Raw genomic sequence first — 15,399 nt, forward strand, 5'->3', positions numbered from 1 at the left:
ACACCCCCTCCGACCGATGACAGGAGAGCCAGAACCCCAGCCTTACTGCCCGCCGCTTGCCTTCAGGGGGTGCCGTTGTCTGGGCCACTCCCCATCAGAGAGACCCTGCCTGCAGGGGAGGCTCCCCCCCCCCCAAAAGCTCAGCTTTCCCCGCCAAACTGATTTGGCTTTCTTTAAAAAGATCCTGCAGCTCCCACAGAAAAGGTGGCCTGTGAAATGGACATTTCTCTCGGATTATTAAAAAGCACAATTCAAGCAAAAAAGATCATTAGATTTTTCAAACTTTTATTTCCCTCCATTTTTTTACATGGATTGTTAACTACAAGTTCATTATGGTGGTCGTGGGAACATGGCTCGATTCAGCCAAACATCCATATTTCCTTTTCCTGCTGAACAATCTGTACACAGAATATTAGCCAAAGCATCTTTTTTTTAAAAAAAATCACTGTTCTCACAATGACATTTAAAATAACTCCTATCTAATCATCATTCTTGGCTTCTCGATTTATACAAAATGAAATGAGCCAGAGACTACAGTTGACATGGGTTGTTTTTTTTTCCTGGTTTTTTAAAATTGTTCTTTACAAACATCTAAAAACTACACCACAGCACAAAGTTTTTGTCAGTTGGTTTTGCGCACAGACAGAGCTACATATGGGTTGTGTCTTGGTTTTGTTCAGAAGCCCACCTGCGCCAAAACGAGGGGAACTAAAGCCCGGGCAGGCCGAGGTCTGGAAGCAGCAGGGAGGGTGCCATTTCACCAGGTTTGGTGGGAGGGGGTCAGTTTCCTCACCCTGCAAGAAAATGTGGCTTTCTCTATCTGGAGAGATTCAAGGCCTGGAAGAGGAAGAAAAGACACCCAGCCGCTCTTCCCAAGAAAGGGGGAACCGTCATCATTGCTACAGGGGGCGAAGGGAACTGGGGCCACCCTCCCTAGTGGTCCCGCCATCAGTTAGGAGGGGAGGAAAGGGCTGGGGTGCAAGGAGGGGGGCTCCCTTTTAGGTACAAGATGGCAAAATGCAGAAGAATCTGCTAACTAGCCAGACTTTGAAAGACAAAAGGGGCCCAGGCTAGGAAAGAGCCTGGATAAGCCCCCCCCCCCCCCGTGCAGTATCAGAGGCCACAAAATCATGCTTCATTTGGCCCAAGATCTGCCTGCCACTCTCTGCTCCGGAACCTAGCCACTTCGCTTGGGAGCAGTATGTTGTGCTCTTTTTGGCTGTTCATGGCAAATGCAAGTAGGCATATCTGGTTAACTCCTCACAAATTGCACTCAGATGCACAAAATCCGATTTTCAATGTTCAGGGTGAAGAAAGAAGGAAGCAAGTTCTGGCTCTGGCCTCCTTTCCTTTCAGGAATTAAACAGCTGAGAAAGGTGGCTGTGTCCACCCTCCCCTCCCCCTCCCCACTGGGACTCGCCCACAGCCAGGAATGGCAAGGAGGTCCTAGATGAGTGCCAAGGGAGGGAGGAAGGGGCCACCCCTTCAAAAGCACCATTGCAAACAGCTGCAAGTTACAACACTCCTTATTAAACCTTTTCCAAAGAACTGTGCTATGGGGGGACTCGTGCCCACCAGGTTTGAGGGAAGTGAGGCTACACCTCCAATTCAAATGCCAGCAAAGCCCTCCCCAAATCCCCCTGCTTGTGTGCTTGTACTATTGTGTGCTTGGATCCCTGCTTCTAGCTCTCATTGTTAGCTAGCTATGGCTGCTGGGAGTTGTAGTCTTAGTTTACTGGACAAATAGAAGACATATTCACATATTCACAGAATTGCGGAAACCTTGATCTAGAAGCAGGAAAATAGATTGCAGAATACAAGATTTTGGGTTACGTTTGCTAATGCCTAGATTGTAAAGTGCCACCCATCTCCCACGGCTTGGCCTGCCCGGCTTCTCCGGCCTCCCCACCTTCACGTCCACCTGAGCACCGTGGGAGAAAGGAGCGTGAGGAGAACTCAAAGAGCAAGTGAGCTTGCAGAAGAAAACCCAAGCGAAGACAGATTTCCCATTGAAATGGTACAACAAGACAGTCACAGTGTCTACAACGCTAAATCTCCCCCGGGCAGGGGCGGGGGCACAAGAGCCGGGGGGGGGCTCACTCTCATTGCAGCACCTGCCCCCTGGTCTCCGGAAGCTTCAGGGCCAGAGAGCTGCCCACCGCCAGGGCTGCTGATGCCAGTAAAATGGGCACGGCTTTTGTGATGCCCACAAACGACGTGAAGATGCTGATGCCCAAAACCGCCGCCAGCTTGCAGAGAGCGTTGAGGAACCCAAATGCGGTGGTCCTGGAAGCAGGGAGGGGGAGGCCATGAGGAGGAGGGCGAGGAAGGGACAGTGGGATGCTTTTGTGGGTGCAGAGCTCTGACTGGGTCTCCCCCTCCCTTCCGATTCCAGTGGCCGGGAATGAGGCCACTAGGAACCCATCAGTGGCAGAAGCACAGAAGATGCCCGAAGGAGCCGCCCCCTCCCCAAACAGGCTCACGGGGGCAGTTATTTTCACCAAGGCAACCCTTGTGTATACACACACACACACACACACACACACACACACACACACACACACACACTGTAGGTGAGACCCATTCCCCAGCTATCCCGGCACGTGGAGAGCCTCACCTTCTGTCCGAAGGGTACAGCTCCACCGTGAGGACGTCCAGGGCATTCCAGGAGGCAATGCTGACCCCGCCAAACAAGCAGAGGAGGGCAATCATGGCTGACTCACTTTTGCCGAAGGACAAAAAGAAGCAGCTGATGCAAGACATGACACTCGAGCCGGCTGCGTTGGTTGGAGGAGCAGAGAAGGAGGAAGACAAGCATTAGTTTCTAGACGTCGTTGTGAAAAACGGGCAGGCTCAGAAACCTTTTTGCCTCCACTATGAAGTCTTGCCCAGACCAGGAATCCCCATGGCTGGTTTCAAAGTCTCTGATCCAGACAGATCCCACCAGGGCATCAGACATCTACAGTCAGAGCAGCGCTGAGCCCAGAAGGAGTCCGGCGCCACACCAGATCCTAAACCAGCCCACCACATGACTGACCAGTCGGCCTCTTGACAGCTGGTCCTGGGCTGAAAAGGGGCCACCCACGTCTCTCAGGTGGCTTCCCCCCCCCCCCAGGACGACCTGCTGAGAGGGGGAGCTGATCCCTGCCAAGCATTTGCCAAAAGGGAGGCCCCTCACCCAGCATGCGAAGACGCCCGATCTTGTCCATCAGGAGCGCAGAGACAATGTTGCCTGGCAGCACCGCCAGGGTGCCCAGGAAGCTGACAAAGTAGATCATGTAAGCGTTGTTGTCGTCACTGAAATCCAGCTGGCACCCTTCTTTGCTGTGCAGGAAGGTGCTGTTGATGACCCGGCTGTCGATGAACTTGTACTCAAAGAGGTCTGGGGGCGAGAGGCCAGAGCTTAGGCCCATTCCCTAAAGAAACCAGGCAGATCCCCCCATAGGGGCCAGGTCCCAACCCCTAACCCCCTCCCCTTCCTCTGGTCAAGCCAGTCCTTGGCCCACCCAGGAGCCCGTATGGTTATGGCCGCCGTCTCAGGACACCCTTTTTCTGAATGGCTTGTTGCAGGCTTCTCGGAGCCAACAGCTCCCCCCACCCGGCTGGGCCTGCCTGCCGGTGTCTTCCAAGGCCAAGAGCTGCTTCGGAGCCTCCTTTTTCTGTCTTCAGTTGGTCTGAAGTCAGGAAAGCAGCTGCACCGCAAAGGCTGTGACTTCTTCATGGCGGATATGAGGTGGGCTCAGCAGCTCAGAGGCCTTTGAGAAAGCCCAGCCAAGGTGGGAGGGGTGATGGGGGCTTCCCAAGGACCCCCACCCACCCAGAGGTGCCCGGGAGCAGCTCCGGCCCCCTCAGACACGTTACCTGTGTTATAGAAGACAGTGGCCAGAAAAGTGCAGTTCCTGAAGAAAGTATTGCTCGATGTGACATCCTCAAAGTAGCACTCTTCAAACAAAGAGTCAATGAAGGTGACCGACTTCATCTTGAGGCCAATAAACCTGTCCAGGGGGAGAGAGAGGAGGTTGAGGGTCCACTCCTTAATTCACGCAGGCTGCTAAGCCCTCTAAGGTGGCTCCTTCAGACTTGGCGTGACGTGGCTCTGTGCCTGCAGTGGGTGGCAGGCCATGCGCGGCCAGGCTACAAAAATGCACCTGAAAAGTATCTCTGCTTGGGAGACTTTGCAGCGGGGGGTGTTGCGGTAGCCCAGCCCTTTCCTTGTCCAGAAAAAAACACAGAAGGGGACAGCCCAGAGACGGCGCTGCTCAAGGAAGTGCCCCAACAGAGCCTGCACTGCCCCAACTGAAGCCCCACCCGGGCGGGGGAGGGGGGGCTCGTCACAGGGCCAGCCTCTGAAGCAGAGCTTCACCTACTTGTCATTGAAGTATTCCCCCCGGCGATGGACCTGGTTCTCCAGGGTGAAGTTGAAGGTGATGTGTCTGAACGTCTCGTTGTTAAAGACCTTTGTGCGGGAGGCATATTCCACATTCTGGAGGTGCTTAATCATGTCTGGGAACCAGACGGTCAGGCCGTAGTAGCTGCCCGGTGGCCAAAGTAGGTGGAGGAGGAGGGGAGAGAAAGAACCAGAAAGGTTTGGAGGACCCTCAACTGGAGAGAAGGGCTGGTTTTCCAGAACACCCTTCTTCCCAACTTGAAGGGCGTTGGGGCAACGACTCCCAGAATCCCTCACTGGGCGAGGACCTTGGTGGGCCAAGGAGGCCGTGGGTCCAAGCAGCCTCCCTAAGCCCAGCTGCCCAGCCTGCAGCTCCTCCTGTCAGGGCGTTGGTCCTTCCAACTCCAACTGAGGGAAATAACTGCAGGGAGCAAAGACCCTCGGCTCCAACGTGGCCGTGGCTTGTACTGTCTCTGGAGGCGTGGCTCGTGGGCGGGAACAATGTGAGGTTTGCTCTTTGTTACTTAAAGGCTTAACATTATTACTCTTTGCATCCCCGCACAGGCTGGGGGCTCGATCCTCGTGGCTCCATGAATGTCAATTCAACCTTTCATTCTAGGAGCCCTGGGCTCTTCCCTGCCAATCATCTCAGGGTGGGCTTGTGGCGGAAGAGGAAATAACCCGGGGATTTTAAGCAAGGGGAGATGGGGGGGAGCTTTTACATTATCAGCCCAGTCCAGAGAGGTTTGGGCCCCTCTTGTTTTTCAGAGAAGGGACCGATGCACCTCCCTCCCTCCCTCCCTCCCTCGAGGGAGATCTGTGAATCCAGTGCCAGGTCGCCTGACTCTCCCCCAGAGTGGCTCACCTGAAGGACATGGTGAACCAGACCGCCATCATCATCAACGTGACCCGACGATACTCGGGAGCAAAGCACTGGTGAAAGTTTGCCCAGACCTGTGGAAGAGGAAGGGAGGTGCTTGCAGCGTCCCGAGTCTGGGACGCAGCCAGGGGTGCGAGGGGCTTGGGCAGATCCTTTGGGAGGCGGTCCCTGCCCTGAAAGCCTTGGGTGGGGGCCGCGGTTGAGCTGCAGCCTCCCCCGCCTGGTGTGGTTGCCCAGCACGGCTCCCATGAAGGGAACCCAGCAGTCCCACAAACCCTCCCCCCCAGCCCCCACCCTAGACAACGGACCTGCTGAGCAAGATTCAGGAAGCGGACCATCCAGCGCCGGTACCAGGTCCCTGTGTCCGACTGGATCTCGACCAATTCGTCCTCCTGTTTGATTGTCTTGATGTGGGTCACCTGCCAATGGAACGTGGCAAGGGGCAGGTGAGGGTCCTCAGCCTTCCCAGCTTGAAAGTCATCCAGAGCCCCCTAGCCAAGAGAGGAGCAGGAGGGGGAGGAGGAAGAAGGGCTCCTACCGAGAAGACCCGTTCAGGGTGGCCTTTTGCCCTCATGTTGGTGTCATGGACCTGCTTCAGAACCATCCAGGCCTCGTCATGCTTGCCATTCTAGAAAGAGAGAAACATGGGGGTGTCTACCCGTTTGCTCCCCGAGGGTGCCCCTCACCCCTCGGAGGCTCAGCTCTTGGGCCCTTCCCCCATCAGCTGCTGGGGGACAGGCAACGGGGAAGCAGAGCTGGCCCGGCTCCGGCCTAGGGCTCGCTCTGTGGGCATCTAGCAGCCCTCTCCGCCCCTTGAAAGGGGGCACCGGGGTCTTCTTACTTCCAGGAAGAAGCGGGGGCTTTCCGGCATGCTGGTGAGGGCCCCGATGGCAAAGACCGACGGAAAGGCGCAGACCAAGACGAAGACGCGCCAGCTGTGGAACTGGTAGGCGGATCCCATTTGGAAGCTCCACCCTGAGCGACGGGGAGGGGTGGTGGAGAAGAGGGCTTTACAAAAGGGGACTGTCCTCTTCACTGCCTATGAACACTCCCCCCCGCCCCGCAACGTCTGAACCATGCAAGCCTACAGCTCCAGCCTCTCAGGAGCAACGACGGCCGAACCCTGGCTCTCCTCCCTCCTCTCCTCTTCCAAGCCCCACGAGAGCACACCTGGCAGACTCCTATGGATTGGGGACAAACCCTGCTACTTGCTGAGTCGGGAGGCTGCCCAACGTGGGAGGACAACGAGGACCAATCCCACTGCAGCCAAATTGGAAAGGGTTCAGCCCCACGTGGGTCTCCTTCGGCCTGCGGATGTCCTGATCCTTTCTTTCCCCCTGCCCTCGGGGACTCACCGTAATGGGGGATGATGGCCCAGGCCATGGCAGAGGCGTAGATGCCGCCAATCATCCAGAACATGCAGAGCCAGCTGAGGTGCTCGCCACGCTTCTCCTGGGCCAGGAACTCCGAGTAGTAGGAGAAAACGATGGGGATGGACCCCCCAATGCTGGGAGGGGAGAGAGCAATTTCAGAAGAGGGACGGGGAGACCCCGCCACCCTCCTGGCCAAAACAACTCGGGCAGCCCCGTTCCTTTCCTGGAGCCCCTGTGCTGGGACCAGCGAAGATGCCTTCCAGTTGCACCTCGGTGTCTTTGCAAACCTCAGCCGGCCCCGGCTGCCCTCAGACACGCTGCTCTGTTCTGCTGGGGGAGGATGCCCATAGCGCCCTCGCCCTTGAAGGCCAGCCCTGGCCTCAGGATGGGAGAAAAGGTGGGCTGTGCCCAGACTGGAGCCCCCAGGGTCCCCTTACCCCACACCAGAGAGCAGCCGGCAGAAGAGAAAAGTGCCGTAGCCCTGCACGAAGGAGGAGAAGAAGGCAAAGACGCTGTTGACCGAGAGTGACATCAGCAGGCACTGCCTGCGCCCCAGCCGGTCTGCCAGGCCGCCCCACAGGAAGGCACCCACCATCATTCCCAGGTAGACAATCAGGCCTGGAGGAGGGAGACAGCAGGAGGAGAGAGACAGGAGGAGGAGAGAGACAGCAGCAGGAGGAGGAGGAGGAGGAGGGAGACAGGAGTTATAGCAGAGCAGCCATGTTCTGGAGGGAGCTTGGCAATCCTCTGTTTATTCTTGGGGAAAGGATTGGCAGTCAGATAGAGACTGGCACTATTGGGGGATGGAGGGGCTTGCATTAACACCAACCCAGCTGGTGACCCAGGCTGAGGGACAGGAGGGGAAAACGCCCTGTGGCTTCCAGAGCAAGCTCAGTGGGTGGGGACTCTTTCCACCTGCTGGCGGTTCAGAGTTAACCTCTCCAATACTGGCCAATTGTGCCTCTTCTGGCAGCATCTCCATTGCTGTGAGGCAATGGCTCCGTCTCACCCTTGGGGTGGGTCTCTACGCTGCTCCCTGGTGGAGAGGCACCCCTGCCCTTCTGTGCTTCACCTGCACTTTTCAGGGAGGAACTGGACAGGGGGCGTCTGGCTTTTAGAGCGGTCAGACAGTTGACCAAATGGCCCCAGGCTTGAACCAGTGTTGGAGTGACCAGGAGCTAGGAGGGGAGACACCCCCCCATGAGCTCCTTGATGGGCTATTTGAATGTTCACTGGAGGCACCAGCCATCAAGGAGCCACCGTGTGGTCTGGACAGGCCTTGCTCTGCTTACTGGTCAATGCGCCCTCCGGACAGTCTCTCCCACCCTTTGCTGAGGCCTCGGTGCCCGTCTTCTCCAACCATCCTGACTGTCAGAGAGTCCCGGCCAACAGAAGCTGCCCAAGGCCTTCGGAAGGCAGCCTCAGCAGTGGCAGAACTTACGAGACCCACAGCAGTGGAAAAGGGCCCGGCATACATGCAAGGCCCAAATTAGAAGGAAGTGGAGCTTTGCTGCCCCACTCCTGCCCGACCTTTCCCCACCAGAAATGGGGAGGAAGGCTGGCTCTGCCGCACTGCAGAGGTGTCGCATGGAAAGCTGGCCCTTCTATTGCCTCAAAAGCTCCCCCCTCCCCGATTTCTCACACACACCCCAGGCTTCCTCCGCCCAGGCACCGCTCTTCTTTTCTGGGAAATTTAATTCTGCGCTCTCCCCTCCTGCCCGCCCCAGCCAGTCTCCTTGCAGCGCCCCAAAGCAGCAAGGAGATACGCTGGGGAGGGGGCTGGTCTCTCTGCACAGAGCCACTAAGATGGAGAAGGGGAAGATGAGTCACCCAGCAGCAGCAGCAGCCGTGTCCCCGACTGAGTCACAGAGCTGCCAGGGAGCCGCTGTTACTGCAGCAGTCGAGGGGATTCCATTCCTTTCAGGAGATGATGCCCCCCCCGTACTTGGGGTCACTGCCTGGGGGAGAGTTGCTGCCTTTTTTTTAGTGTGTTCTTTGTTAAAATGGACACAGAATCCCCTCTTTGGCCCACAGGTTACTCCAACAAAGAGATGCCCGGAAATGTACAATGCTAAGCAGAGCAGAACCTGCTGGATCAGGCCAAGGGTCCCACCGGCACAGAGCACCGATGGGAGCTCAGCCAGCTGGATGGGTGGACCCTGATCACCTTGATCTCAGCCTGTGTGTGGACAGCAGTCATTTCCTCCATGAATGTATTTAACTTTCCCCCCCAAAAAACTATCTGATGGCCCTAATGGCATGGTTTAGTAAAATTAAGGAATCCCTACATACCGAGAGCTAATACTTCAGGAAAAAATGAAAACTTACAGCATTGTCCTCCCTGCTATGTTAGTTTTTCATGGGCATGGAATCTGTCTACTTGCATCTGACGCAGAGCAGTCAGTACAATCCCAAATTCCAAAGTGATGCCATCACTTGCAAACACAGCAGCTCTATGGAATCCGTTTCTATGGAATCTCAGCTCTGTCCTGAGAGGCCTGTGCACCGAGTGGTCAGAGCCTTAACTGTGCTCCCGATCTGTCTGATCCCATAAAGGCCGTACTGGTGGCGGAGAGAGCACTATCTAATCTGAACGTTTGCTACAAATATTTTCTGCCGCCAGGAAATTAGCAGTGGCAACTCCACAACTCATTCCACGTGAACTGGTGTGACTTCCTCCAGGGCTGCAAATTTCTTGCTAAAATTATTATGCCTCTTTCCTAAGCTGTAAAGTCCATGCAAATATTCCTCAACTGGGAATCATTCTTGGTAAAAGTACATGTGGGTGAAGGTAAATCTTTTATCAAGCTTTAGGGTGCAGTAAATAAGGATTTTTTTTGTTCAAAAAATCAAACCCATTTCATCTCAATTCTACCAGAAAGCCTCATCTCCCCTCTTTTTTATAATCCTCTGTGAAGCTCTAGAACTCCAAGAGGGGGTTGGGAAAGTTAACCATGCTTGTCTATTGTCTTCTGAAATTTAAAAAAAAACTCTGGATCTACAACCACAAACACATTATCAGGCCAGCCCCCTCCCCCCTCCCAAGGTCATGCCTCCTTTGCCAGATTACCCCAAGAGGCCAAAGCTTTCAGGAAAGAGACCCCTGAATCCCCCACTAAATCACGGCCTTCCTGGGGACTTACCCAGCATGCCTTTATTGGAGTCTGACAAGCACATGTCCTTCTCAGCACTGGGGAGGACAAAGCCGACCACAAAAATCTCCACTCCGTCAGCCATGAGGGCCAGTCCGAGCACAAAGTAGAGCGTCCACTGGAATTTCCCGTGTCCGCACTCTTGCAGAATCAGCTCATACTGCTGAGAAAGCTCCTCCTTCTCCTTCTTCTTCTCTCCTTCCAGGTCACTGAAGTCTCTGAACTCACTGGCTGCCTCCGGGCTGGCCGTCAGCCGGTCTTCACCCTTCAGGGAATCATTCCGGGGGATCCCCTGGTACTCCCCCTCATAGACCTCGTCGTCTTCATCGTGGCCTTCGGTGGCGTCGCTGGAGGCCCCTTCCTCATCGGCCGAGGGCTCCCCACGGTAGTATCCATCTTGGGGCTGATAGTCATCATCGTCCTCTTCCTCAAAGCGAGCGTAGGCACGCTTGGTGTACTCCTCTTGCACGCGGTCCACCCCCTTGCCCACCTTCTTGGCCGCCTGCTTCTTCACCTCCTTGGCGATGTCCTTTGCGCCACGGATGAAGGCGGTCCGGTCTCTAAAGCCTTCGTCCATGGCTCCCACCAGCCCTTTGGGCCTGGAGATGAAAGGGGAAGAAGGCGTGGGCGGCTGGGTGGGAGGCACCGTATTCAGCACCCACCGGCAAGGCAGGCAGCTGCTCCTTTTGGCAGAGGCTCCCCCTTCAAGGACTAGCTCTTCGCGGGTGGCGACCCATGTGCCTGAGCCCTGGCTTCTGCTTCGGAAGAGGAGGCGGTGCCTGCCCAGGAGAGCGATGCAGAGCGGCCTCCACTGGGCTGACTGAGAGCGGCCCTGCAAAGGAAGGAGACATACGGTCAGGTAGAAGCCCAGCCCTCAAAGGGCGGCTCAGGTGACCCAACAGACAAGATGGGGACAGGGTTCAGTGGAAGAGAGTAAAAGAAGTCGAGCCGCTGAGGACAGAACCAGCCGATGGAAAGGGAGGGTTGCCCCCCACCGCTGCCTTGGATGTCTCTCCAGCTCACCCACCCCCATCTCCGGCTTGACTCACCCCCTGCACAGCCAGCCCTCCCTCTTGGGTGGGACCATTCTGGGTGAGAGGGGAGTGCTGAGGAAGTGGGTCTTGTGTAGGCGTTGCCATCTTATCCTGGCCTCCCCCCTGCTCAGCAATCACACTCGTGCAATGGGGAGCTTGTGTCACACGTCCCACTTGGAGACCCCAAGGCTTTCCAGAGCCAGAATTTGCAGCCGGTCTGCCAGGCATCAAGAGTGACTTGAAGGCACGCGTTTAAACAAACAAACAAACAAACAAGGGCCACTGATTGAAACTCTTGTTCAATGCAGGTAGCAGAGGCGATCAGTTGGTGACCCCCCCCCCCGTGGCTCCCAAATGAGCCCCATGTCCTTCCCTCTCCACTGCCAGGCAAGGAAACTCAAAGCGGAGGGGCCTGGCAATGGATCCTCGTTGTCCAAGCTGGCAGAACCTTCCAGAAGCATACACCCCCACCCCAGGGGGCACAGCAGGCTATTTTTAATCTCTGGAAGCAGGAGAGAGATGGGCTGAGAACCAGGGGGCCAATGGCGGTTCCCCAAGGCTCGTATCTGGCAAGCCCAGGGATCAGCAGAGATCCTCTTCCTAATTTGTGAGGCTCAGAGCCTCATTTATTTTGCCTCACTTTCGTATCTTTCCAGCCCAGATTTTTTATTTGCCTTTGCATCAGTTTGTGATTGAAGGAAAAACAAACAATGCACATTTCCCACGGGAATGTCATCTCTTTACGGCATTGCCCTTCAAAGGGGAGCTCGGGCCTCCTTCAGTGGATCCTGGATTATTTATATGTTACTTATACGTAACGGTGTAGGTCTAGACATATGTTATATATCGTATGTTTTAAATGTGTTATGCATGTGTACACTTTCAGAGAAAGCAACTAAATTTCATTTTTAATGTGTGCCATTGTGCCCACCGGAAAAACAACAATAAAGCGTCTCTCTCTCTCTCTCTCTCTCTCTCTCTCTCAACACGCAGGAGGGAGGTGGAAGCATCCCCCAGAGCTCCTCTTTTTTCTCGCCGGGGGGGGGGGCACTGAAGCAGCCATGCAACCCACAGCAAGACCTCCTGTCTCCCTCCAAACCTGCCCGACCTCAAACTCCCATCCCCATCAGGTTGGCCCGGTGCCGGGCTCGGCGGAACTTGCTGCGGGGTTGCGAGGCATTTCAGCCGCCCTCGAAGGTCGGTGAGGGAGGCGAAGGGGGTCCCCTGTCCCCGCCTCGGCCTTATCTAGAAGGCAGCCTCGGGGCGCTCGCAGCCTCGGGGAAGCCGCGGACCTGCCGCCTCATCAGCCTAGAAAGGGGAAAGGAAGCGGCTCCCTCCGGCCACAGCTCGCGCTTCGGCTCCCGAAAGACCCCCGATTTCCGCCCGTTTTCTGGTTCCCTGCAATTCATCGAAAGGGTCGGGAACGACATCGGGCATTTGCATAGCTCCACCCAAATGAGCAGATTTTTCCAAAAGCGGGGAGGGGGGAACCATTTCTTCCAACGCCGTTTCCACCCGACCGACCCCTTCCCCCTTCCAGTACCATGCCGGGGCTTAGTTTACCTAGTAGCCGCGTTCTGAGCGCGTACAGAGCGCCGTTACCCACACCGCTCGGCCCGGATTCCAGGGGCCGCTCCTAAGCGACGAGGAACGCTTGTTCGGCCTTGCGCGGGGCTAAGGATCCCTCGCCTCATTCGCGCAACCTGAAGCTTGCGCCCCTCCCGCCCTGGCATTTTCGCGGCCTCCTTCCAATGTTTGCCCCCAAGAATGAACCAAACACGCGACCCGGGCGCGGAGGGAGCCCCGTTATACCAGCCTGGCAGGGAAGGACACCCCCCTCCCCCGGGACTGCAGACCTACAGCTGGGGCAGCCGCGCCCGCGTTCCTCGCCGGCAACCCCGGCAAAGCCTCTCCCGCCTCAGCCCGGCCAAAGAGGGACCCAGCCAGGCCCCAGCCTCTCGCGGAGCCCGAGCGAAGCCGGCAGGACCGGAGACCCCCAGCGATCCGGCGCGGCGGCTGCCTCGCCAGCGTGGCGGGAGGCCCTTGCCCGCTCGAAAACCCACTTGATTAGCTCATTAAATCTATTTAAATACGCAAAGACTACGTCTCGGGTCCCACGATTCCGAACGGGCATCGCGCCGGCTGTGAGCTATGGGGAGTGTAGTCCAGTTGATTGGGGCTGGGCTGGGCTCCTTTCGGGGGGAGCAAGCGATCGGCTGATCTGAGGAAATTTGGGGCTCCCGAGCCCACCTCTTCCTTTCCGTCCTTTGGGTGGGGGCCTCGAAGACCAGGGAGAGGCTTCTTCCATAACCACCATTCCCCTCCCCCCCCCGCGCGGAACCCATTTTTAATTTGCAGCACCGACGGAACCCGTCCTCCGCGTTGGCTGCTCCGGAGAGACGACGGACTTCGTGCGCTTTGGACGGGGGAGCCCGCTTGCCCCCCTCCCAATTATTCAGTCGGCCTAAAGAAAACCCGGCTACGTGATGATGAGCGAAAGGTTAGGAGCCCCGGCCCCCTCCCCCGCCTCGCGCCCCCCACCCCGACATCCAAGGTCACTTTCTCTCCCGCCAGCGCCACCCCCTTACGGCTTTCTTCCTCTGTGCAGCCCCGGCGGTGGCGGAGCATCGCCTCGGGGACCGTCCCGCAATCCTTCACCGGCCAAGGCCGGCAATGCGAGCCCGCGGGGGGAAGGGGCTACAAGACGCCGGGAGGAAGGCCAAGATTTCCTAGGACAAAATGGCCACACGAAGGGAGAAACGGCGCTGGCATCCACCGCGCCCGGCCTGCACGTCCCCAGTCTGCCTTTGGCTCACCTCGCTCCCGCGGTACCCAGCCCGTTCGCAGGCAGGTAGGCAGGCAGGCAGGTAGGCAGGCGCTCGCTCCCGCCGCCGCCGCTGCACGCCGCCGCTGCTGCAACCGCCAGAGAGACGCAGGGGGAGCAGCGGCGGTGGCGGAGCCAGAGCGCAGAGGTTGCTGCGCCCCTCCAGTCACGGGAGAGTCCATTGTGGCACGGAGGGGAAGGGGATGACAGCCCGCCCGGGGGGACGGGCCGGCCGGAGCGGGACGTGGCTCCGCGAGGAGGGGGCTGCGCCGAGGTCCCGCTTTCCCCACATCCCAGCAGAGCCCCTTTCAGCGCAGCGCAGCGCAGCGCACCGTACCGAGAGAGGCGAAGCGGTCAGAGGAGGAAGCGGCTGCCTCTCCCGCGGGAACAGGAACGCGGAAGAGAGGATTTACCAAGTCCTCGCTTGCGCTGCCTTTTCCTTGGCGATTGTTCGAAGCAGCCTTTTTAAAAAAGCAGCCGCGAGGCCAGTGCCTGGAGAACGGACCCGAGTGGCACCAGCAAGCCCGGAACAGCAGCGATGCTCTCCCTTGTATGTTGCGACCCTCTTTTTCTTCACACCCCCAGTTTCTGGCCAAAGACCAATTCAACCCACCCACCCCCAAATAAGCCAATGGCCCACTGAATTCTGGGCTCTGTACCCCCAACCCAGCAGCGTGGAAGGGCTCCAGGCTTCCCTTCCTTAGCGTGGGTGCCCAGAGCACCCCCTCCAAAGGGCCTTCTGCTCCAGAGATGCCAGAGGGTACCTGGGCTTTGTCTGGAGCAGATCACAGCTCCCATCTCAGGCGGGCAGCTTGACTGGGGGGGAGGGCATCTTTAGAGTTCGATGGTGGTGCCCGGAGAGGGCCAAGGCTGGCTGAAGGGTCCGGAGGAGCTCTTGGTCAGAGGTGCTCAGATGGCAAAACTCTGGGAGAGCAGGGCCTTGGGTCTCCCGGGAGTGGTCCTGCTATCCAGAAGGGAAGTGCAGCCTAGTGGAAGGGAGATGCCCCAAGGCGTGGGGGGTGAGCCCAAAGGAAACCCAAGGTCAGAAGCCAGGAGGAAGGAGAATGCTTTCAAGCCAGAGCGCTCTGGCTTGAATTCCTTCGATGGCGTTCCTGATCTGCTGCCAAAGGAAAGCCTGCACTTCACTTCCAGAGAGAGATTCCGGGATGCCAGCCAGCTGAAGCCTTGTGGTTTTTGTCTAGGAAAGGGCTCAACCTTTTCTGTCTGGGAGACTCCCCCTGCCCTGCCCCCTTCGAGGTATGGCGGCCTAACTCAAGAAGAGTGTGACTTGCTGCACAATTCGTCCTCTGGGCTGACCAGGAGGTCCTGCTTCCCATCAGGCGCTGCGCTTCTCCCTCCCCCATCTTGGCCTGCTCATCTCCCACCCTGAGGAGCTCCAGAGGGTCTCCTGGCAAGGCATCAGAGTCCCCTTCCCTCTTCCAGGACAAACCTAATTGACACACAAAATATTGTTCAGCGTTGGTGTTGTGAGCCCATACGAAGACTTTCCTCTAACGGAGGACCCAGAAGCTGCCACTTTGCTCCCCCGGGGACCCCTCTGCGCCTGCTGCCCAAATGAGCTGCTAGGTACGTGCGCGGCTGCTGGGCACAAGCCACCGTCTCAGAAGCAGTCTCGGCGTGCGCGGCGGAGTTTGTGCCCGAGCGGCGCCCTCTAGTGGCTGCAAGATTCTAGCATTCTGCGCTTGGCGTCGGTTTCCAATGAGATGCAGCTCAGAGCAGAGAGGAATT

At 57.3% G+C, this 15,399-nt stretch overlaps 1 protein-coding gene across 5 annotated transcripts; it reads right to left on the bottom strand.

Moving 5' to 3' along the window:
• Nucleotides 1–264: 264 nt before the first annotated feature.
• On the bottom strand, nucleotides 265–14,687 carry SV2A (synaptic vesicle glycoprotein 2A). 5 transcript variants are annotated; one of them, XM_039318586.1, is made up of 13 exons: nucleotides 14,415–14,687; nucleotides 9,784–10,624; nucleotides 7,078–7,258; nucleotides 6,623–6,774; nucleotides 6,109–6,242; nucleotides 5,806–5,895; nucleotides 5,576–5,686; nucleotides 5,253–5,341; nucleotides 4,368–4,532; nucleotides 3,862–3,995; nucleotides 3,179–3,382; nucleotides 2,618–2,777; nucleotides 265–2,286 (listed from the first exon to the last, which is right to left on the bottom strand). In XM_039318586.1, the coding sequence occupies exons 2-13, from the start codon at nucleotides 10,367–10,369 to the stop codon at nucleotides 2,103–2,105; spliced, it is 2,190 nt and encodes a 729-aa protein (XP_039174520.1). In that variant the 5' UTR covers nucleotides 10,370–10,624; nucleotides 14,415–14,687; the 3' UTR covers nucleotides 265–2,102. The 5 variants fall into 5 exon arrangements, with proteins under 5 accessions (XP_039174520.1, XP_039174518.1, XP_039174517.1 ...); XM_039318584.1 differs by lacking the exon at nucleotides 14,415–14,687 and adding an exon at nucleotides 13,988–14,042; XM_039318583.1 differs by lacking the exon at nucleotides 14,415–14,687 and adding an exon at nucleotides 13,643–13,970.
• Between the last annotated feature and the right edge of the window lie 712 nt (nucleotides 14,688–15,399).

This window comes from Crotalus tigris, unplaced genomic scaffold (assembly GCF_016545835.1).
Source record: "Crotalus tigris isolate CLP2741 ecotype Arizona unplaced genomic scaffold, ASM1654583v1 scf7180000021444.432893, whole genome shotgun sequence".
In the NCBI taxonomy this organism is placed as follows: domain Eukaryota; kingdom Metazoa; phylum Chordata; class Lepidosauria; order Squamata; family Viperidae; genus Crotalus; species Crotalus tigris.